Raw genomic sequence first — 23,300 nt, forward strand, 5'->3', positions numbered from 1 at the left:
GATGAGCAGGTGGGGAGGGAAGGCTAACTGGATTAAGTATTTATTCAGGTGGTTCAGCGGTTTATCCTTGCTGCTAAGAAAAGGACTATGAAAGTGACTAAAAGCTTCAGGCAGATCTGAGCCCCCATGGGTATGCGGTTGTAAACTTCTAAGCTATGGTAATCTAAAAGTATGTATTTGGCCGGAGGGCTTATAGTCCTTGCATCGAATGCCATACCAGAGAGGGAGAAAAGCATTAAAAAAAAGCATCAAATGCCTTTTTTTTTTTTTTAGTGAGGGTTTGGGGGTTCCCCCAACCCCCCTTTTTAACATTTAAAACCCATTTTAATAAAACTAACCCTTTACCTTTTAACAAAAAAAAATTCAATGCTTTTTTCCCACTGGTATGGCATTAGGTGCATTTCATTCCATGCAATGACCAGATACCGACCGGGTGAGCAATGTCTTGCTGCTTATGTTGCCTCTCGTCCCGAATGTGTGATTTGTACAGCTGGGCTCAAGGATTTTGCCCCGCCGCCCCCTCTTCTCCCCCCACACCGCCCAGCCTCAGGTTTTGGGTAATGTAATTCACTTGAGATCATGGCAAAAAATGTAATTGGTACGTTCAGGTTGAGCTGGCCCCATCAATGATATCGCTTTTGTTTGCCCTTTAACTGGGGATATTGTGGCCCAATTCCTTTTCAGGTGTCTAACATGCCCTGCCTCTCTTCAATCCACAAGTTGAGTTGGGACACACTATCTTTTTTCTTACTGTAGGTACAGTAATTTTACTTGGGTAGCACAAGATCTGTAATTGTGCGCACGAGTGGTGGCTGGGTATTACCCGAATAGTTTGATTACAATTGTCCGAATTGACCTTCTGCACAATTGACCATATGGTCATTTTTTATATATATAATGGGTTGGGATAATAATATAGGGGGGTTGGGGTGGGGGTTGGATTGGGCGGGGGTCCCCCCCACATATATATTGAAATTGACTGTTAAATTCGGTCAATTCTGCATTAGGTCAATTGTTCGAACAATTGTCATACAACCGTTGGCTGATAACTATAACTGATATGTGGCTGGCTTGGCCTTTCCAGGCGTCCTGCCCTTCAGGAAAAGCCTCCTTTCCGGCTGTTTTTCCTCTAATCTGATTGCAATAGAGGAAATCCCCTAACACTTCCTTTTTGTCTCCCAGGGAGACAACGCTGAGGTGGAGCTGGTCAAGGGCTCCATCGTGAAGGTTACGCCAGATGAGGCATTTAAGGACAAGTGTGATGACAAGCTGATCTGGGTGGATTACAAGAACATCTGCAAAGTGGTTACTGTGGGTGGCAGGATCTTTGTGGACGATGGACTGATTTCACTGCTGGTCAATAAAATTGGTAAGTTGTAGCTGCAGTCGAAAGCCTGGCACTGTTCATGGGCAGAGGCTAGTTTGGGGTGGGGAGGTCCTGCATTGCTTGACATTAGCAAGCATTTCATTATTGCACTGGCTGAAGTATGACCCAGACTCTACTCCTTTCAAGTAAGCTTCTTTTTCATTGGTGGCATCTTAGTATTAATGTATTGATGGTAAAGGCTTTTATACCACACACATGTGCCACTTGTGTGATCTCTCAGTGCTCTGTCAGTTCTGTGAGGGGTAGGTGGGTTAGCGGGAGAAGGGGCAAGGGAGCTCTGATATGCTGTTTGCATCTTCTGTTCGGATGTACCCTTCACTGGGCTTAGGTGCTTGATTCAGGACGAGGGCGCATGTGGTGTTGTGCAGGGTTGTGGGTGCCATGTCTTGTTGCGTGTGTGTGTGGTTTGCTTTGCTGAGGAGTTCTGGTTGTTTTAGTGCATCATGTGAGATGTATGCAGAGTAACGGTTTAGATTTTTAGTGGCCGTGGCTGATCTTCAGCTTTTCTCGTTTATTATCTTCCCTTCTTATGTGTGCCCTTTCTAGTTGTATTGGTAAAGTCAACTGTGGGTGAAGGGGTTCTTGCGCTAGTTTTGAATTCTGAGTATGGGCTCAATTTCTGACGAGATGACCCTTTCTAGCCCTGAGGGTGATCGCCTGGGAGGGAGAGGTGGGGAGGGGGTCGGGAGGAGGGGGATTTCTTTAACTGGATTCCCTAGGAGGATTTGGTTCTAGTAGGGCGTAGTTAGTGTTTAGTCCAGTTCTCTCTTGATGCCCTTACTCCTGGCATGCCAGGAGGCGAGCCTCACTTTCCCTTTTCCATCCCTGGGTTTTCCTTGTTTTACTTTCCTGGCCCTAGCGTTTCTGGCTAATCACCCTCTTTCCGGTGCTCTGTTGGCTGTGGGGGTAGGATGCGTGGTTGTCTGTGGGTTTATGACAGGTGCCACTTTTAACTGTTACTGTTGTCCTGAGGTAATTTTCTCCCCCCTCTTATAGACGTCCAACCTGGTAAACATGGACTGGGCTCCAGGTTCGCATGACCAGCCTTTGCTGTGTCCTTTTTCTACACCTTGCCATGTAAAAACGTGCCCTGCCTACTCCTGGCATATCTGGTTTCTGTACTTTGCCCTTCCATGCCATGTTTGCCTAACCCTGCTGTTCCCTCCTGCCTGCTATGGCACCTGCCTCTGCTACCTCAGTTTCCATCTTGGCCCACCTTCCTGCTTTAATAGGAAATGCCAAGCAGTGGGTAAGCAGTGACATTTCTTATCACCGTGATGTCACTGATGCACCAAACAAAGGAACAGTGCTTAACCAGCAGTCACCAGCACTACACCGCATACTTTCTCCCAACCCCTCGGTTCTTGAACACTCTGATCCTGCCTCCTCCTGTTCATTCACCACCACACTATGTCCCCGACCTCACATAATGCAACTTTTAACTTTGTTTTACATCTGGATAATGTTGTTTTAACACTCTTGGAAGTCAGCTTTTGTGGGAGGCATTCTTCTTTGTGTCCTGATACGGTTTCACTGTCAAAAGGCAAATGCTCACAGCATATGTTGGACACATCCTACACAAGATTATGGAGGCCACCGACACCATTGCAGAAGGGTAGCCGGTTGGGTTTTTCTAACTTCGCTTGTGTGGTTGTTGCTGTCCAGGTGTTCAGGCTTGGCCGAAGTGCACTCCTTCGAATCTGTTCTCAATTGGGCCATTTATATGTTGGCCAGAAATTGTCTGCCTAAACTTAGTATACTTCTTTCACTGATCTGCCCGTTTCACCATCATGGAAGCATCAGTTTGTCTTTTTCTCTGAACCTTTGGCGCTCTAACCTAACAAACAAACATCAGGATGACTTTGTATGCACAAATCAATACCAAAATGCATGTATTGGCCCACATTTGACATTTTTACTTGAGGAGAGCACAGTATTTCGGATAAGGTTTGCCTAAAGACTGTGCAGTGTCGAACTTCCCAACTAGCAAGACTTTAATGTTTTGGTCTCTGCTCTAACTGCTTATATTCCATCATTCAGTTTAATATCTTGCCAAGTATTTTTTGGGGGTGGCATTTGCTCATCGGTTGAGGGGCCTATACTGTATATGCTTCACATTGCCTTGATGAATACAATGGCCTCGGGCCAATTGATATCCCCATGTGTTTTCAATCTGGAGCTTATCCATTTACCCTCCTAGTATTCTTGACCATGATGACTTCTTGATGGCACAAGGGCAGAAAAAGGAATGTGTACACAGCCTTCACTCATAACCCAGCTCCTGGTCTGGAACCGAGCCATATGCACAGACTGGCACAACAGCCCATATTCCAGGATCCATTCTAGCTTCAGGATCACATTTTTACCCTCTATATCCTGTTGGGGTGCAGGTATGCCGAAGTACCCAAAAAAGACGCTTTTGTATGAAATCACTCTACATAGTCAGTTTGGCCCCATGATGGAAGGTAATTTGGAGGACCGTTCCGCTGGTGTAGAACCGTTGTAGTAATATTACTGTGAAGCGGTTCGTCACCGGTATGCCTGGGCTTTCCAGGGCCAAGGTTTGGGGGCGGCGGGGGAGGGGGTGGTGGGTGTGCGTTTAGTACAAACTATTCATCCCTCTGTCCTTGATATTTTAGCGCATGAATTGGGTCATCCATTTCTTTGTGCAGTTGTCCATTGAGATTGTGTCCAACTCCCTGAGATTGTTCTTTCTTAAATCAAAAGGCACCGGTGGCTAGCTCATGATAAAAATGCTGGTCTCTGAAGCGGGGGCAGCGTGTGCTTCGCAAGTAATATTCCTAAGAACAAATGTGAAATGTATGCAATTCCTGAAACATTTACTATATATATATATATATATATATATATATATATATATATATGTATATATATATATCTTTGGCTTGTGGAATCTGCTTAGATCACATGCTGTGCATAGGCTGACATCTAGTGGAAGCTGCGGAGTATTAGTTTGTTTTTCGAAACTCGAAAATGGGCGTCGACGCAGGGCGTGCCAGTAATACTATCCCTAGTGTGACGTCCACTGTACCCAAGATCCCTCACGCGTCTAGGATCCTCAGATTGTTTTTTTCCGCCATACTGGTCGGAAGCATTTTGCGGAGTCCCCTGGCCTTAGCCATACTTTTGCTAAAAATTTAAAATAATAATCTATTGACATCGTTCCCCACCCCATCGTTGAACTTCGACACTCGACGCCGGCTGGAGAAGAAATCGACCGTCGGCTGCTGCACGACGGACTTGGGCCTCGGAAGGCCGCTGGCCTCGGCCCGGGCCTTGGAAGGCCTCTGGCCTCGGCCTGCAAGTAGGGAGATTGGGGGGTGGTACATACTCTACACTCTTGGTATATAGGTACACCTTATACATTTCCTACACTTAACAGCCCGCTGCCTCAAGGTGCGTATGGAGGGTACCCCTTTTCAATTCTGCCCCAAGTGCAATCACAAATACCCTTGGGTTGACAGGCACGCCACGTGCAATCTCTGCTTGCCGAGGGACCATCCCGAAGCGAACTGCAGAGCGTGTAGTAGGTTTAAACCTAAGACACTTAAGGACCGTTCGACAAAGCGTTGGGCCCACCACGCCAGGCAGGCGGCCATGGCAGCGGAGGGCGCCTTCAGCGACGCCATAATTTTGGACGGCGAGGGCATTACGGCGTCGAAAGACAGCCGAGCGCAGGTCCCCGACCTCGGACTGTCGTCCGGCAGGGCGGCTATGGGGAAGACCCCCAGCGACACAAGCGCTTCACATACTACTCGCACTAAACACACTAAGTCCAAACGAGACTTGACGACGTCGAGTTCTCGGAAAGAGGCACAAACAGAACGGTCCGATTCGGGGTCCTCTGGGCGCTCTCGATCAAGATCGCCGCATGACTCCAGACAATCATCCACTCTTGCCAAGAGTGCCTCGCTCCCTAGGCTAACAGAAGTTCGATCGTCGGAAGACGAAGACGACTTCCACCCCCAGGCCGCGCTCCAGGAGTCGGAGTCGCAGTTAAAGTCAGCGAGGCCCCACGCTCGAAGGACAGGGACACCATCCTCGACGCCAGGCGTCGAAAACCTCCGGAGCCACTAAAGGACAGGGAAAACATTTTTCCACGCACGGGGAGGGGGGAAAACATCAGAAGAAACAACCTTTGCACTCTTCCACACCTGTGAAACACACCACTCCCCCTAAACACAGACAAAACCAGGTCTGCTGATGTGTCTAAAACCAGCAAAGCTACTCAAGATAAATCCCATAGACTTGCTGAGTCATTCCCAGTTCCAAAAAATGGAAGTGAAGACATAGATAGGGTCATGTCAAGAATGTCTTCTTTGGCTTTTATGAGAAAAATCCAGAGCATTTCCTCTCGTATGATCCACAAGGGGCGACTCCCTCAGGCTCTACTGATCCTACCATCCCGAGTAAAAAGCCCCGGTTTGAAACTCCAATGAGGTCAGAACCCTTCGAGGTACAACCATACGCAAGACCATACTCACTGTATCAAGGAGAGGCTTCCTTTGGTGAGGACCAAGAATTTGGTTTGGTAGAAGAGCAAACCGGGACGGGCTACTATGGGGATGATGAGGACCAGGAAGAAGAGGACCTGGAAACATAGAGTAGATTCCCCGGTAGAGAACGAAGCCCCGGTTACCGACTCACCGCTCAATAACCAACCCCTCCTAAACGAGGTTCTCGCACGCGCAGCAGAACATTTCCACATTGACACCCACGGTGTCCAGGAGGAAAGGGACTTCACAGAAGAGTTAGTGGGAGAAAGGAGGCCTGTTGGCCAGACCATCCCTATCCTTAAGTCCATTCAGCGGAGAATAGATCCGTCCCTGGTGAACCCGAACCTCACCAGAGCAGTCAATCCCAGGGTTGAAAAACTTTTCAGGGCGGCCCAGTCTGACCCTCTCTATATAAGAGGACATCTGAAGCCAGACTCCCTAGTTGTCACCAACACTCGTAAGAGGGCTGGAACACCCTTGTCATCGGCCGAAGCTCCTCCTGACAAGGAGAGCAAAAGGCTATACGGTTTCGGCAGGAAAGTAGCCTCAACGTCCGCCTATCGAGCAAGGATTGCAAACTCCACCACCCTATTGGCCAGCTACAACTGCCATCAGTGGGAAGAAGTCGCGGCTCTCATAGCCTCTGCTCCTGAACCTTTAAAGGGCCAGTTAGCTCGGATTTCCGCAGAGGGTAGAGCCGTGTCTGGTTGCATTTTGAAAGCAACCTTCGACGCAGCGGACAACGCAGGCAGATTGATAGCGGAAGGCACTGTTATCAAAAGACATGCGTGGTTACGGCAGTCTGGTTTTGAAGCAGAAACCCAGGCATCATTATTGGACAAACCGGTGGAAACCGATCTGTTTGGTAAGGTGGTCGAAGACTCACTGAACAATGCCAAGGACGAATACGAAACACTCGACTCCCTTGGCCAGTTAACCAATAAACCCCCTAACCAGAGAGCGAATAGTAATTTTCGTCGCCCACGCGGACAAAATTCCCAGAGAGGATCTACCTATTCCCAGGGGCAGGGTACACAGCGGAACAACCAACAGTCTACCCAGGGTTACGGCAGGGGTAATAGGATAGGTTGTGGTAAAGGCAGAGGCAGCCCCAACAAGGGATGCGGCACACCTCCACCAAAGCAGTGACGCTCCGTTCAGGGTCCCTTCTCACGCAACCCCAGTAGGGGGACGCATTTCCAACTTCACCCAGGCTTGGGAAGGGATCACATCAGACAGATGGGTGCTGTCAACAGTATCCACAGGATATTGTATAGAACTACTGCAGCGTCCCCGGAACCATCCTCCACGACAAAGAGTACATTCTTTAGAACATCAGAAAATTCTCCTCGAGGAGATCGCCATTCTGCTAGAAAAGGACGCGATAGAACTAGTTCCGGGACACCAGGTAAACAAGGGTATTTATTCAACTTACTTCCTTGTGCCAAAGAAAGATTTGACAATGCGCCCAGTATTGGATTTACGGCCTGACAACAAGTATGTCGAGCCCCAAAAATTTCGTATGACCACGCTACAAGAGATAATCCCCCTCCTAAAAAAGGGGGGATTACATGGCAACCTTGGATATGAAAGATGCTTATTTTCATATTTCCATGTTCTCAGCGCACAAAGTTTTTGCGCTTCAAGGTGGACAGTCAACACTTCCAATTCAAGGTACTGCCCTTCGGGATAGCTTCAGCACCAAGGGTATTCACCAAGCTACGCAGGGAGGCAATCCCAGTGTACCCTTATCTGGACGACTGTCTCATAACGGGGGAAACCCCAGGAATTTGCAGGACAAACATTCAAAAGACGATCGACCTCCTCCACGAGTTAGGCTTCTCAATCAACGAGAAGAAGTCAAGCCTGGTGCCAAGCACCTCCAAACAATTCCTAGGAGCAATCCTAGATACCCAAGAGGGGTTGACCTTTCCTTCAGAAGAAAGAATTCGGAATATACTACTGCAAATTCCGCATTATCAGTCCGGTCAACAAATAACGGTACGCAAAGCAATGCGTTTACTGGGCATGATGGCGTCATGTATTTACCTGGTCCCCCACGCGCGCCTGCGTCCCATGCAGGAATGGTTGGCAAAACAGTGGTCTCAGGCAAGTGGTCAGTGGGACGATCTAGTGGTCGTTTCGCCAACACTGGTACAAAGCCTTCACTGTTGGACAAGAGAATCTCGCACAGGGGAAACCCTTTTACGATCCCAAAGTACAGGCAATAGTCACTACAGATGCATGCCTGATGGTGTGGGGAGCTCACCATCTCCACCACACAGCTCAGGGTCTCTGGTCTCACTCAGTGGCCAAGAACCACATCAACCTGCTAAAGCTTCTGGCAGTATTCAGAGCGCTTCAGGTGTTCGAGCCCCACCTACTAAACCTGTCAGTGCAGATCCGGACGGACAGCACAACAGCCATGTTCTACCTGAACAAGCAAGGAGGGACTAGCTCGCCAAATCTGTCCAAGCTTGCCCAGAAAATCTGGATATGGGCACTCAGACGGAACATCTTCCTGTCATCACAACATGTTCCAGGGGAGCTCAATTCCCTAGCGGATGCTCTGAGCAGACTCCCTCCCAGAGGAACACGAATGGGTTCTACACAGAGAGGTCGTAGAAGATATCTTCTCTCAGTGGGGTTTCCCCACTATAGACTTATTCGCCACAAGCGAAAACAGACAATGCCCAGGATTTGCATCCAGGTTCCCCCAACCAGACTCCCAGGGGAACGCCCTGTGGATGAACTGGTCAGGGATGTTTGCGTACGCTTTTCCACCAACTCCTCTCCAGGAAAGTGGTGAACAAGATGAACAGAGTTGATGACGCTCGTCCTAGTTGCTCCCATGTCGGCAAGACAACCGTCGTTCCCACACCTACGCAGGATGGTGGTGTGCGAGCCCATCAAACTTCCAGCCTGGTACAACCTACTGTCCCAGCACCAAGGTCAGACAGTGCACCAGCAACCCAACTCGATGAACCTGACAGCATGGCTCCTGAGGTCATAGTTTGGACATCTCAATTTGCCACAGAGGTGTATGGACATCCTAAAGGCATCTAGGAAACCAAACACAAGGCACTGTTACTTTGACAAGTGGAAGAGGTTCGTTATCTGGTGCCAGAGTAGACCAATCAACCCAGTTGATTGCACTCCTTCCACTATTGTAACATACATGCTCCACCTGCTAGATGCAAGATTGGTTTTTAGCTCACTGAAAGTACACCTGGCAGCCCTGTCGGCATACACCACTTCCCATAGCAAGGTTTCGTGGTGGAAAGTACCAGTAGTTAAAGCCTTCATGGAAGGAGTAAAGAGACTTCACCCTCCTATTTCAAACCTACCACCAGGGTGGGACCTTAATGTGGTGCTAGCCAAGCTCATGGGCCCCCCTTTCGAACCCATGCATAAAAGCAGTCTCAAACACCTGACTTATAAAACGGCCTTCTTAGTAGCTATTACTTCTATAAGAAGGGTCAGTGAAATTCAGGCTCTGTCGGTGCAGGATCCCTTCTTTACTGTCCATAAAGACAAACTGGTTTTACGCACACACCCTAGGTTCTCACCTAAATTTATATCTAAATTCCATGTAAACCAGTCCATCGAGCTTCCGGCTTTCTTCCAGGACCCGCAAAGCTCGGCTGAGGTGAAACTACACACCTTAGATGTGCGTAGGGCGGTCCTCCTACTATGTAAATAAAACCAGACCGCTAAGAAAAACAGATCAACTGTTTGTCTCCGTAGCTAGAGGCAGAGAGGGGGATCGCGTCTCTAAAGGTGCCATCTCGAAGTGGATTATTAACTGTATCCAGCTGTGTTACTAACACTCTCTGAAAGAACTCTGCCTTTCACGCCAAGAGCCCACTCTACTAGAGGCATTGGGGCCACTCTGGCTTTCATTGCAAATGTACCCCTTGACACCATTTGCAAAGCAGCTACTTGGAGCTCTAGTCACACTTTTACTCAGCATTACTGCATTGACACCCATTCCAAGGCAGATACACAAGTGGGACAAGCAGTTCTAAGACACTTATTTGCTCATGACCCTTCTCACATCCCACCTCCTTCAGGTACTGCTCGCTAATCTATGCACAGCATGTGATCTAAGCAGATTCCACAAGCTTCAGAAGGGATACATTACTCACCGTAATCGTATTTCTGATGCTTGTATCTGCTTAGATTCACATGCGACCCACCCTTCCTCCCCTCTGAGAGAAGGCGCATGATTGCTTGTAGTCTTACCTTTCTGTCTATCTGCTTGGATTATCTGTACTCGCGCTACTCCTCATGCTACCTCATGTCAGAAAAAATACAATCTGAGGATCCTAGTGGCGTGAGGGATCTTGGGTACAGTGGACGTCACACTAGGGATAGTATTACTGGCATGCCCTGTGTCGACGCCCATTTTCGAGTTTCGAAAAGCAAACTGTAATACTCCGCAGCTTCCACTAGATGTCGGCCTATGCACAGCATGTGAATCTAAGCAGATACAAGCATCAGAAATAAGATTACGGTGAGTAATGTATCATATATATATATATATCTATCAAATTCATCAATTGCCGATCCAATATCCTTTTGTACATCATATATATTTGTATTCTTACTGTCACTGCTTAACTGCTTATATCGACCTTTCACAGAATACAACTAATTACAAAGTCCAAAATACAATGATCTACAGTGCAAGGCATGATCTCCCAGTACCACGATATTTACCTTGACAAAGATTGTTGTGCAGGAGGCCTATACAGTAACGTCATAATGATTATTTGTCGCCCGAGTTCATAAAAATACTGATGGAAAGATATTCAATTAAAATCTGGTGACTCCGAGCCTAGAGTTAAAGATACATTATTTCCCTGTAAAAGCATAGCCCAGAAGTCTACAGGGCTTAAATGGTTAACATCTTTTATAAATCGAGCAAATCAAATCTCACAATTCTCTTATTCTCGCAAGCTTATAACTATCTGTACACTGATGAAGAGATCTGTAACCTGACCCCATCACTCAAGGCTTCCCGATCTACGGGCCCCGATGGGCTTGCAGATGTTCTGAAAAAGGAACCTGGGTTGTGGTCTAAATACACAAATATATGTAGCGACCTATGGATCCCAAACTCCCCTACTAGTCCTTGTTTATAAGGTCTACACACAGATCACGACAATTACTGACATCTTCGTCATGTTTGCTGTCCCAGCAAGTTCTTTGCTAATATTATCCTGAAAGACTTCAGGAATTGGGCCCAGACAAACCATCTAATGCATATCCATTGAACTGGTTTTTGTCCTGGCATGGGTACCCTATATAATATATGGACAGTGCAAGGCAAGGAAGAGTGCTGCCCTTGCTTGGAGCTCTGTAGATAACCAGCAACTTTCTTGCGAAATACTCCAAACTGACGGAATATCCTGGGCCGTTACTGGCTGCCACCCGTTGAACAGGTTGCTGTGCCGTGAGAGGGGACACTTTGGAGGCATTGCGCAGTCAGAGCTGCTGCAGTAGTGATCTGGGTGCCCAAGGGAGACTTAAGTGTTCTATACAGGCCACTGCGTGGTGGGCTGGGTGGGGGGGTAGGGTGGGGGGAGGAAATGTTGGAGTGGGGCCTCTGGTGTCCGGAAGACATCCAGTGGTGAATGCCGATAAACAGCCTGGAGAGATGGAGCTGGCGGCATGTGCACAGGAGAGTGGTTAGCCTGTCAACTGCAATTGCCCTGATGAGGGCATGGGCTTCCATTCAGTGAACCTGGGAGGCAGACGGAGCAAGACCTTGTGTTCCGACCTTGGTGCCTGCAAACGCAAGTCATGGGGATGCCCCAACACACCCTGGGACATGCTGCAGGAGAAGCAGGGGCATATGGAGGTTTCCAGAACCCATGCTCGGAGGTAAGCAGCGAGCACACTTGATTGCAGCGATCATCTCGGGCTGTGACACTGTGCTCCTGGGTGGGCTGATGGGGCATCTTGAAGTGAGGGAGGACATCCCGGGTGATGAATCAAGGAACCTAAGCCTGCAGGACCCTCTTGCTACAGCGCTCCAGTCTCAGAGTATGGGCATGATTGGTGACAAAATGGACTACCTTGCAGCCAAGAGTTACTCTTCCAATGCAGAAATTGTGTATTGGGGTTTCATAAGCGGATCAACAATTTTCTAAAACCGAAGATGCAGTGCACAAATCAGAGGGCATGGTGCTATCCTTGCAAGCGGAGCCGTAAGTGTGTGCGCGTGCCAAAAAGTGACTACCGTGAAAATCGTTCCAGACCCAATAATGTGTGTTTACTAACCCAAACGGGTCCCCTAGAACTTTTGATTGAAAAGAACCTCCAGGCGATACTGGGGTAACCTGGGCCTCTCCTCACATTTTCAGATTGAGCGAGCCCACAGGTCGCTTGCCGCACGTCCATGGCCTATCTTCGCGAACATCAATTTTTTTGTTGAGACCCAGATTTACTCCTAAAGGCTGCTAGAGAAGGGCACGCTACAATTCCAATCTACTAATACCACACTCTTCCCAGACAACCCGACAGTATAGGCTACCAGAAAAAAAAGCTTAAAAAACCTTCAATGATGTAAGCAAATACTTGCAAGATGGGTTCAATACGCTAGGTTTCTGGACAAATTCAGTCAAACTTTATTTTTTTTAATTTTTTTGGGTACCTTTTCGAGTCGACTGGGAGGGGGAGAAGAGGGTAACTGCACCGAGCCTAGGCTTGGTGCTATGACTTCCTCATGATTTTACTTTGGTGTGTAGTGCATGTTAATCTTGTAGCTAGATGGCCAGGGTGATATTCATCACATAGAACGTGCATGGCCTGAAAAACCAGCTTAAAAGCCTACCTGTGATACCATAAAGCATATGTAATATTACACAATGGAAGAAGGCAACCCCAACCTCATACATGTTTTAATCTAAGCACTGGATTCGGCTCATTATGCTCATGAACCTGTTTGTGTGCGAATATCCATGTATACAAATCTCAACACACACATTTTTCTATCCATAAACTATTACATTTTTATTTAATACCACCTAAAAACTATTTTTACTCTTTAAAACATTTACCACCACTTGTTTACACGAAACCTGATCCTCCAGTGCATAGGGGTTTGCATAGTGCAAAGTGTATGAATGAATTCATTTCAACAATTGAGCATGCCGTGTATCTGGCTAGCCTACCACTTTCTAGTGATGGGAGTTCCATGCAGTCTTCAGTGTGTGTGTGTCTGTCCCAATCCGGCCAATTGCCTTTGCTGTGCTTCCTGGAGTACATGTTAAATGTATTTGTATAGCTTCATATCAAGGAATTGTATGTGTCCCCCACCCCCAATGCTGTGAAAAACTGGAGGTACTTTTGCTAAATTACGATTTTGCACTCCATCTTAATGTGTCAAGCCTCATACAGGCGCTGGACGTTTGAGAAATGGCTGTGTAACTAACATGGCATGGTCTTAAGCAAACCTCCTCTGCCCCCTCACCTCAGTTACATTTTTTTTTTCATGAACCGTTGTTTATCCCCGTCACATTTTCTCACTGTTTAGGTTCCAATTATTGCATGGCTGAGGTGGAAAATGGTGGAACGCTGTGCAGCAGAAAAGGTGTGAATCTGCCTGGTGCAGAAGTGGACCTACCAGCGCTTTCTGAGCGGGACATCCAAGATCTAGAATTTGGCATCGGGCAGGGGGTTGATATGGTCTTTGCGTCCTTCATCCGCAAAGCACAGGATGTCTTCTCAATCAGGAAGGTTCTCGGAGAACAGGGCAAGAATATAAAGATCATCAGTAAAATTGAGAACCATGAGGGTGTGAGAAAGTAAGTAGATGGCTCCTGTAGTCGGTCTGCCCAGTGTGGCATGTCCGACAATGAAGTGGACCTCATTTCCCTCTCAATTAGTTGGTTCCTTTCACACAAGCTTGATGGGTGTTTCTCTTCGGGCTTCTTACCTTCCAGTTTGGTGTCTTAACCATCCTCTGCCTTTTCCCCCCTGTATCCTATTTGTGTCTTTCTCCCTCAACTGGACATCTTCCTGGGTTGACATCCTCTTCATGTCCTGCATTCTTTACCACCTATTTTGGAGCCCATTTTATTGATTTCTGTTTGGCATGGGTATCTTGTGGGTGGGTGTGGGAGGTTGGTGGGAATTAGTCACGCTTGTTTTTTCTTGTGAAATGTCCAGAATTGATGATAATGGATGGGGGGTGGAACTGATAGGCTTGTTTCACTGGATACAATGTTATCAAGCGGGTATATCAATTCAACTTTCTAGCCTACTTTCTCTACCAAACCTTTCTTGATAGCTAAAGCTCTCCATGAAACTGCCTCTGAATCATTCTTTCCATACACCTCTTGTCTCGTCAGTCTTTTCTCTCCTTAAACCTTTTTTTCCCACAGCTGTTCTCTCATGGTCTCTAGGGCTTTACCTTGCTATACAATACTATCAAATGAACTACAGATCTCCTACAATTGAATCTCCATAGACTTATTTCTCAGTATCTCTAGCACCATAGGTCCCTCCTTAGTGGTTTTCCTTTTAATGGCTTTGTCTTTATTCTCCATCACAGATTTGATGAAATTTTGGAGGCCAGCGATGGCATCATGGTGGCCCGTGGCGACTTGGGCATTGAGATTCCTGCAGAGAAGGTCTTCCTTGCTCAGAAAATGATGATTGGACGTTGTAATCGGGCAGGGAAGCCTGTTATCTGTGCCACACAGGTGGGTCTTGGGATCTGGTTACTTCAGCAATGGTTCTGGGCGTTCTGCTTGGACTGTTGCTGCGGTTTGATTTATTGGCAAGATGGGTGTGGCGGATCAGAAGGACTCGAACGATTGTGACTCGTGGTTAAATGGTTTTCAAAATATGAAGATTAATCTCCTAATGTGCCGTATTTCTATGAAAACAATTAACTAAAGGAAAAGAGGAGGCTTTAGCCTCAGCAAAGCTGTGCAGTTCAGTTTACATTAACTTGCTTTCAGTTCTTCCCAGCCTTGATACTAGGTTAAGGAGTTCAGTCACTTGAAGCAGACTATCCCATTCCTCCAGGGTTGCAGAGAAAATAACACCTTTATTTTTTCTACAAAGCACTGGGCCTATCTAGTCCTCCCAACTGTTTTTTCTTTTACACTAAGTAGATTTCCCTTCTTGAGTACAATTCTCCCCTCTGTCTCCTAGCATTTCTGCTGGATTTTTGGACAGATTCTCCCGAGTGAATGTGTATTTTTTTCTACCCTCATTCATTCTTTTACTCTGACATTGGGAACCCTTTTTAACTTTAATGCATTCCTCTGTTTTCTGGCATCTGCATTTTATCATTGCATCACACAGCACTTCCTGTGCAGTGTTGCTGGAAGCTCCTTGAGCTTCCATTTTTATTTTACCCGGGTTAACACATGTTCCCAGGGCAGTGGGGACACCGCAGTGTTCCCTCCTGTATTTTCAGAGCAGCACGCCCACTTCATGTGGCCTGCTGTGGGGAAACATTGTCTCCCTTTTCTCACTTTATCCAAGTTCATCTAACAGGCTGACTGTACCATTTTTTAAACATTTTTTTGCAGGACTTTTATTGCAGGCTGCCTTTGCAGTTGCGGTAGGGGACGCTAGTGTCACCATTTGCCTAAAATGGTGGCTGTACTTTTCTAACGCTTGTTCTTGATTACTTGGTCTTTCTTGAGCCTTTTTTTACGTTCCTGGGTGGGGGAGGTCTTGGTGGTTCTTTTATATTTGACGTGCTTCCCTTGGAAAACCTACCAGGGCTCGGAGTGCCTGAAAGGACAGGAAGTGGGGGTGGTGCCTGGAACTCTCCAGGCACACGGCAGGACAAGGACCAGGAACCAGTTTGGGCTGGGAGGCTCGCTATCCCCATTGGACGGCCACCACCCAAGTTTGAATGAACGAATGTCTGGTGATTGGTGGGCTCAGCCAGTTTTCCTGCATAAAAGATGAGGATCCTGGAGCACAAACTTTCGGCCACTGGGACTGAAGATCAGACGAGTGACATCCGCAGCCACCTCTAGTGACCTGTCGGAGTAACCGCTGCCATCCCAGAAATCATGTGCGACCGGGAATCCCTGAAGCGGATTCTTTCCTTCCTTGGACTGGTGGGTCTAACCAGTCCCAAGACAAACTGCATTTTGCACCCTCCCTGGAAGAGCTGCGACCTCCAGTCTGCTATTCACCTATGCCCGGGGTCCTGTGCCATTTTGCATTGCAACCTGAACTGAATCGTGGTTTTGCCCGAAACTTTGCAGGCATCCTCCTGGAACTCCAGAGGCTGGATCCCATTCCTGAAAGTACCCTCAGCCGAGACAGACCGAGAACAGAGCAAAGTCTACTGCACAACAGTCCTTCAACCGAGCCAGTACTGCAAAGATCTTCTGCTGGGCATCAAACTATTCGAGAGCAACCACCAGATCCATTGTAAGTTCTTTTCTTCAGTCGCCAAGACAAAGAAGACTGAACCGAGGTCTGCTGTCTCCTCTCCTTTGGGACCATCCTGCTGCACAAGCTTCTTCGCTGATGGGTACTGTTCAGCCCTTAGTATTTACCTGGGGCCTGCTTTGTTCTGTGCTTCAGAGGGTTGGAGTTGAGCTGTTACTTGCATCCCCTCCTAGGACTACATTGAGCTACATTGGGGTGGACAACCTTTTGTGCTCTAGCTACTCATATGCAAACATGAGGAAATCTTCGGAGACTCTGCCTTGTCTACTACTCTTACTCAGTCCTTGGTCACTGGTCCCCAGTGCCCCGTTGACTGAGACTCGCCTAAAATAGGTCTGGACATTTTAAGTTTGCAAATCAGGGGTTAAACTAAAGTTAGTCTAAAGTTTGCATCCATGTTTCAGAAGCTGAGTGTTCAAAATTATCTTTTATCCTTGTGATATTGCATATATATTCTGTGTTTAATACTACTGTTTGATAGTACTTAAAGTTATACGTTTCAGTGTATATAAAATACTTATTTTTATTTAACCTCTAGTGTAGGAGGGTTCCCTTGAGCTAAGTGAATGCTCGGAGTACTGTGTGCCTCACTACAGCCATCCTACCTCCTAGAATAAGCCTGGCTACTCTGCCATTGCTACCAAACCTTTGGGTAGTTCAGGCTAAAACAAAAGGGTGTCCTGTTAATCCAAGGTGGATGTTCTAAAAGTCTTATTACAGATGGGACTTTTGCAAAACCTCTAATATACTCAAAAGATATATTCACTGAAAAAGCTTTAGGTATAAGTTGAGCAGATTTAACGCATCAAAACCCTTGAATTTCAGCTAATGTGGGGAGTCCTGACCAGCTTAACTTGGCACTCTCCTGTTGTCCCCTTTTGTAGGTCATTGTGTGTTAGGAAAGATTTCATAATTGTAGATAATTTTCCTTCCATGTGGCAACCCCCAAACTTTTTGCTATTTTACACCTTGATCTAGACTTTGTCGGAGAAGCGCAGCCTTCTGCCGCACTCCTCTGGGCTTTCGCTCCATTCTTATGGGGAAACTGACATGCCCTTAAGACAGTTGGTACCGGGAGACTTTGTTTCCCTTAGTCCTTTCCTCATGTTGCAGCTTTTGAGCAACATGAAACAAGAGTGCACCGTAACTTACATTACCGGGCTCTTGGGTCTCTAGTCATTCCAATAGCCCTAGAAACTCTCGCTGGACTTATCATGAAATGTGCAAGTGTGTCACGGACGGGACTGGTGGCAGCTATAGTTTCTTTGTGTTTTGAACCCCTTTTTGCCATGTTAACCGTGCTTCCCGCATTTGGCCCAAATGGGTGGCCTGGCCTCCAAAATGGCCATGCCACAAGGTTCTTTATCCTGTCCGCTGACCGTCTTGCCCCTTCACCTTCCCCCAGGTCGAGCCGACCCAGGGCAGTCCTTATTTGGTCATGCACTTTCCCTCGAAACACAGCGCTTTCGCGGGCTTCTGCATGCCTTGTGTGTGCCTCCAGGATGTGGGCTGGAATGTCTGTTCCCAATACACATCCTGTGTGCCATAGAGTCTAGAGTGTCTTGCATGCCTGGGACCACCGTGGTCCGTGATAGGTCCACGTATGGTGTGAGTGTTTTGTGAGCAGATCTCCCATTGGGTCCTCTCCGTTTTGGCGCAAAGAGAACTCTGGATAAGAGGAGCCTGGAAACACTACTACCATGTCGATCTCCTGAGTTCTCACGAACAAAGGATAAGGAGCCAAGTATCCTGCAACTAAGAAGCTGAGTCGAGGAATCGCTGGTGACCCGCTGAAGGTTTGGCACCCTGCACTGCTGTCGTCCTGTGAGACCCCTCTGCCGCCGATCGAACGAGAAGGCCTGTACTGGCGCTTCGACCCTTTAGAATAGTGGGAACAACTATCCTCGGCATCTTCACCAAATCCTGTACGTAAGCCTTTGGCAGCGTCCCTGGGCCATCCAGTGTACTGACCAGCCTACACAGGAACCTTGCTCTGTCACTGCTGTCTGGGTTACTGCTAATCCCGTGTCCTCTGCACTCTCACACGATTCGTACACTTGGCATTGCCAGGTCTGAAGTGAGGCGTGTGCTTTGGGACCAGAATACCTGTGGTTGCCGAGTTGCCCTGCTGTGGTAACAAACTGTGCGTGTTCGGTGCATTTGGGACACCCTCGCCCCTGACTCCTGCTGTCGCGGAATCTACACGGCGTCGAGACATCCTGCTGATCGCATCTGAACCTGCCAGTACTGAAACGGAACCGGAGAAGCCTGGGTCTGCCTGCATCGGGGACCGGCGAGTAGTCCATACCTTAACCGGTCGCCCCCCCCACAGGAGCCTGTGGCTCCCCACCGCTGTCGTAAACAGCAACCCTTTTCCGCGCTCGCGCCCTGCTTCTGCCCACAAGTGGAGGCCGCGCTTGAGTAGTGGAGCACATCGTTTTGTTCACCTCTCTGCATTGCCTGATCTCCCTGAAGAGGCTCTCCTTTGCCCGTTGGCACCCGCGTGTGCAGGTACTTTTGAGCACAAGGCTCCACTCTTCGTAGGGCTCGGACTTCCTTCTAGTTAGGTGGCCTCTGATGTCAAACTGGGTCTAACGATTACTTGCACTGCCTGTTTTCCTCCCCATCTAGGCGGTCTGCATATTTTGTGCTTCTAACTCTTTAGACCCCTTGGTCTTGTATATATATTGTATTGCTTGTGATGTGTTGGTTCATTGGAGTGTTACCGTGATTCTTTACTATGGTCTGTTACAAAGGCCTTGTAATAAATGTGTCTATATTTTTAATATAACACCTGTCTGGAGTAATTTGTAAGCGTCCTTGCTTTGTGTGCTCATTGCGGGCTTTGTCACCCTCACCCCTCTTGAGACCTAGTCTTGACCGCCACCATCGCTACCCTGATTGGTCTGGCTTGTCCAGAGGTTACCCTGTTCCAAGAAACTAGGCTGGCCTTCTGAACCTCTGCCCCTCCAGGACAGAGTTCAGAAATCCATCTTAACATTGTGAATACCTTTTTTTTATAATATGCATGTGCACAGCGTTCAGCTGGTCATGACTTCCCACATCTGCTGAATTTCAAGCCTTCTGTTGCGTTAAATCTGCTCAACTTAATTACACCAACCAAGGCTTTTTCAGTGAATATATATATATATATATATATATATATATATATATATATATATATATATATATATATATATATATATATATATATATATATATATATATTTCTTTCCCACTCACTAGCCATGGCCTTTGCCCGTGGCCCCTTTACATGTTGCCCCAATAGCTTTCTTGGTGCCCACGGCCTCGGGCTGTGGCCACTCTACATATTGCTTCAATAGGTTTACTAAACTGGCCCATGGGCCTTTGGCCAGGCTTCGGCTGTTGACACACCACTAGGTTTCTTTTGGGCACACTAGCCATCGGGGCCAGTGCCATGGCCTTTCGCTCTGGCCCCTTGACCTGTTGCATCATTAGGTTTTGTTGGGGCCCACTAGGTATGGCCTGCAGCTGTGTCCAATTTCCATATTGCACCATTTGGTGCCTTAAAGTAACCTACTAGCCATAGCCTTCGGCCACATCCGTTACTCCCCACCTCTGTCACTGTAAAATTCACTTGAAGTCTTTTTATTTTTTATTAAACGTAACCACTATTCTGATGCTTGTTCATCTGCTTTGAATCACATGCTGTGCATGTAGTCTGACATCTAGTGGTAATAGAGTATTGCATCTTGCTTTCAGGGATCGAAAGGGGACGTCAATATGGGCGTGCTTGTAACACGATCCCTAACATATTGTGTACTCAAAATCCCTCCTGCGTCGCGGTCCCTCAGATTGTTTTTTTGTTCTGCCCAGCTAGCTGGTCGCCCTATACAGAGCTCAAAGAGATATATTGCAAAAGTTATAGTTTTTGTCCCACAACCGAAGGCTGTTTTAGTCTTCGACCTTCCTTTTCGATGGCTACTGTGGACCCCTACGCCGAAGAAGTCTACAACTTTTGGCGACTGGTGCTTCGGTCACCGCTGTCGACAGCATGGCCTCGGCCTTCCGGCCAGGCCTATACAGTAGGGAGAGTGGGGCCCGGGGTTTGAGTCTCTGAGAATGCATTACTTTTCCGCCCTCTTTTCCCTTCTTGTCTGGCTGCTGCTCTTTACCTCTACTATGGAGTGGACTCCATAAATTTTGTCTGTCCTGTAACGGAAAATACCTTTGGAAGGACACTCACCTAAAGTGTAACGAGTGTCTGCCTCGTGATCATGACGAGCAATCCTCCAAGTCTAGCCAACGTTTTCATCCATAGACACTAAAGGATCGGCAGACGAAACTGTGGGCGGCCTACGCCATGCAGGCAGAGAGTGGTTCCCCTGTCTGCACAGGCACCTCGAATGACTAGGATTCTAGCAGCAGCCAAGGCTCAGATTTGGAGGCCATAGACCTTTCTGCGAAACCATCCGGTTCCCAGTTGCTTGTCCCTGGGCACGACAGGCAGGCCACCGGTACTGCTATGGGGAGACCACATCCCAGCGACAGGGGCACACCTGCACCACAAAAGGATAAACGCATAACCCCATGAGCTCCCTCAACGGATACATTGAGGAAGCTACAGATGCCAACGGGCCTGCTGAATTTTCTGAGAGCGGCCTCGCGATCCACCACCCTTCCGCATCCGTCGTCTCGCTATGTGTCCGGGCTTTCCACCCATAAAGGCATCTCTGTACAAAAGAGCATTGATGCGCCGTCTAAGAGCGAGTCGGCCCCAAATCCTACAGGCGCGTCTATCTCTACCTAATCCACCGGAGCTCCGCGAGAGTCTCGCAAACATTATTTCGGCGGTGAATAAGCCGAAAAGCATGTCCTCTCGTCAAGAGTATTCAGAAGGGTCCCACCCACTCTCTAAGACTTCGTAAGGGCCCTCCTTCTAAGGACCCTCTTTTACAGTGATGTGCAGTGGAAGTTACTTCAGGAGCGTCTCCAAGAAGTCCCGGTACGAACATGCCTACTTGTCTTGGAAGGGAAACGGGTGACCCATAATATCCTAAAAAACATGTTGGATGCAGCTGAGATGGCGGGGCGGACCCTGACCCAGGGTACTCTTCTCAAAAGGCACGCCTGGCTCAAGAACTCTGGGTTTGGGCTGGAAACCCACCGGTTTGTTTATTAGGGAGGCCTGGAAGTCACACATTTGTTTGGAAAAGCTGTGGATGATGCCTTGGACGGTGAAAAAAGAGCACAAGACTCTTTCTTAGTTAAATCATTGCTAGACCTCATCAACAGCGTGGAGGTAACTCTCGCTGTTCCTTCCGGGGGGCAGTCTCTTTCCCGTTCTCCACACAACCATTATGGAACAGGGGTACACCATGGTCCTCCGGAGAGGGCGCAGCTCACACCAGTCAATACCAGCAGAGGGGTCAGCAAAGAGGCAAAGGCAGTAGTACGAACTCCACCCCAAGAGTCTCCCTGGCCTCCACTCAGATATGACTCGCCAGTCCGGGTCCCCTCCCATGCTTGTCCGATCGGGGGATGTTTATCTTTATTCATGCATGGGAGGGGGTGGTCACTTTAGACCAGTGGGTGCTCAAGACCGTCGCCTAAGAGTTCCACCGGCCACCTCGATACCATTGATGCCCATCGCCAGCACACCTGCAGATTCTGCTGGACGAGGTGCAGATCCTCCAAGAAAAGGGCACCATAGATGTTGTCGCCATTCATAAGGTAAACAAGGGTATTTATTAAGTGTACTTTCTTGTACTCAAAAGGATCTCACCATGCGCCCTGTGTTTGACTTGCACCCGACGAACAAGTTTGTCAAGCCACACAAGTTGCGACAACATTGCAGGAATTGATCCCACTGTTAACACAGGGATTACATGCCACCAAGATGCATCCTTTCATATTTCAGTGTTGCCAGCGCACAGAAAGTACCCAAGCTTCATGATAGCGGAGGACAAGCGGTATCAGTTCAAAACCTCCCCTTCAGCCCCAAGGGTGTTTATGAAGGTACTGGCGGTAGTAGTGTCCCATTTGCGCAGGCAGTAAATTCCAGTCTACCCTTAGATCGACGAATGGCTAATAACTAGGGATTCGTACGGAACATGCCTAGCAAATGCCCAAAAGATGGTAGATCTCCTCTTCAGTCTGGGATTCTCGATCAATTAGTCCAGCCTAGATCCCAAGCCAAGTTGAGCAGTTTCTGGGGGCTCTAATTCAGACCAAAGATGGACTTGTCTTCCCCTCCAACGAGAGGGTTCAAAATTTGCTGTTCCAGATCCCTCACTATGTAGCCAATCGTGAGGTGTCCGTATGCAAAGTCCTGCGACTGTTGAGGATTATGGCCTCCTGCATCTATCAAGCCCCACACGCATGCACATGTGCCCCATGCAATAGTGGCTCATGAGCCAATGGTGTCAGGCCAGTGGACAATGGGATGATCTAGTGGTTGTCTCGGCAGACCTCGTTCTCTCTGCTGTAGTGGTCAAGGGAAAAACCTCTTGCAGGGGAAGACCTTCACCACCTCTCCAGTAGAAGCCACTCTCGCCACAGACTCATCTCTGACTGGGTGAGTGGGGCACACCACCTTCACCAGACGGCACACAGCGTTTGGTCCCCAGCGGTAGCATCCAACCACATAAACCTATTGGAATTGGAAGCAGTGTTCAAGGCACTGAAGGCTTTTCAAACGCACCTACAGGGAAGGACAATCCCAAATCCTCTGACAGCACCATAGCCATGTATTACCTGAACCAGCAAGTGGGTACACACTCTCAGGGCTATCCAAAATATCACAGAACATATGGAAATGTGCCCTGAAACCCAATCTGTTCCTCCTGTTGCAACACGTTCCAGGGGAACTCCATCTTCTGGCTGATGTGCACAGCAGAGAATTCCTACTACCCGTAGAGTACGAGTGGCGATTGCACGAAGACCTTGTTCTGCACATCTTCGCAGACTGGTGCTTC

At 48.0% G+C, this 23,300-nt stretch overlaps 1 protein-coding gene across 5 annotated transcripts in view; it reads left to right on the plus strand.

Annotated features, from left to right (window-relative positions):
• PKLR (pyruvate kinase L/R) overlaps positions 1–23,300 on the plus strand; it is a 183,506-nt gene that overhangs the window by 65,165 nt on the left and 95,041 nt on the right. For all 5 annotated transcript variants that reach the window (XM_069650066.1, XM_069650072.1, XM_069650077.1 and 2 more), the window contains exons 5-7: positions 1,183–1,369; positions 13,448–13,718; positions 14,468–14,618. In XM_069650066.1, coding sequence (XP_069506167.1) covers positions 1,183–1,369; positions 13,448–13,718; positions 14,468–14,618 — 609 coding nt within the window. The remainder of the gene's footprint in view (positions 1–1,182; positions 1,370–13,447; positions 13,719–14,467; positions 14,619–23,300) is intronic.

This window comes from Ambystoma mexicanum, chromosome 1p, assembly GCF_040938575.1.
Source record: "Ambystoma mexicanum isolate Mex_15411 chromosome 1p, UKY_AmexF1_1, whole genome shotgun sequence".
NCBI lineage: Eukaryota > Metazoa > Chordata > Amphibia > Caudata > Ambystomatidae > Ambystoma > Ambystoma mexicanum.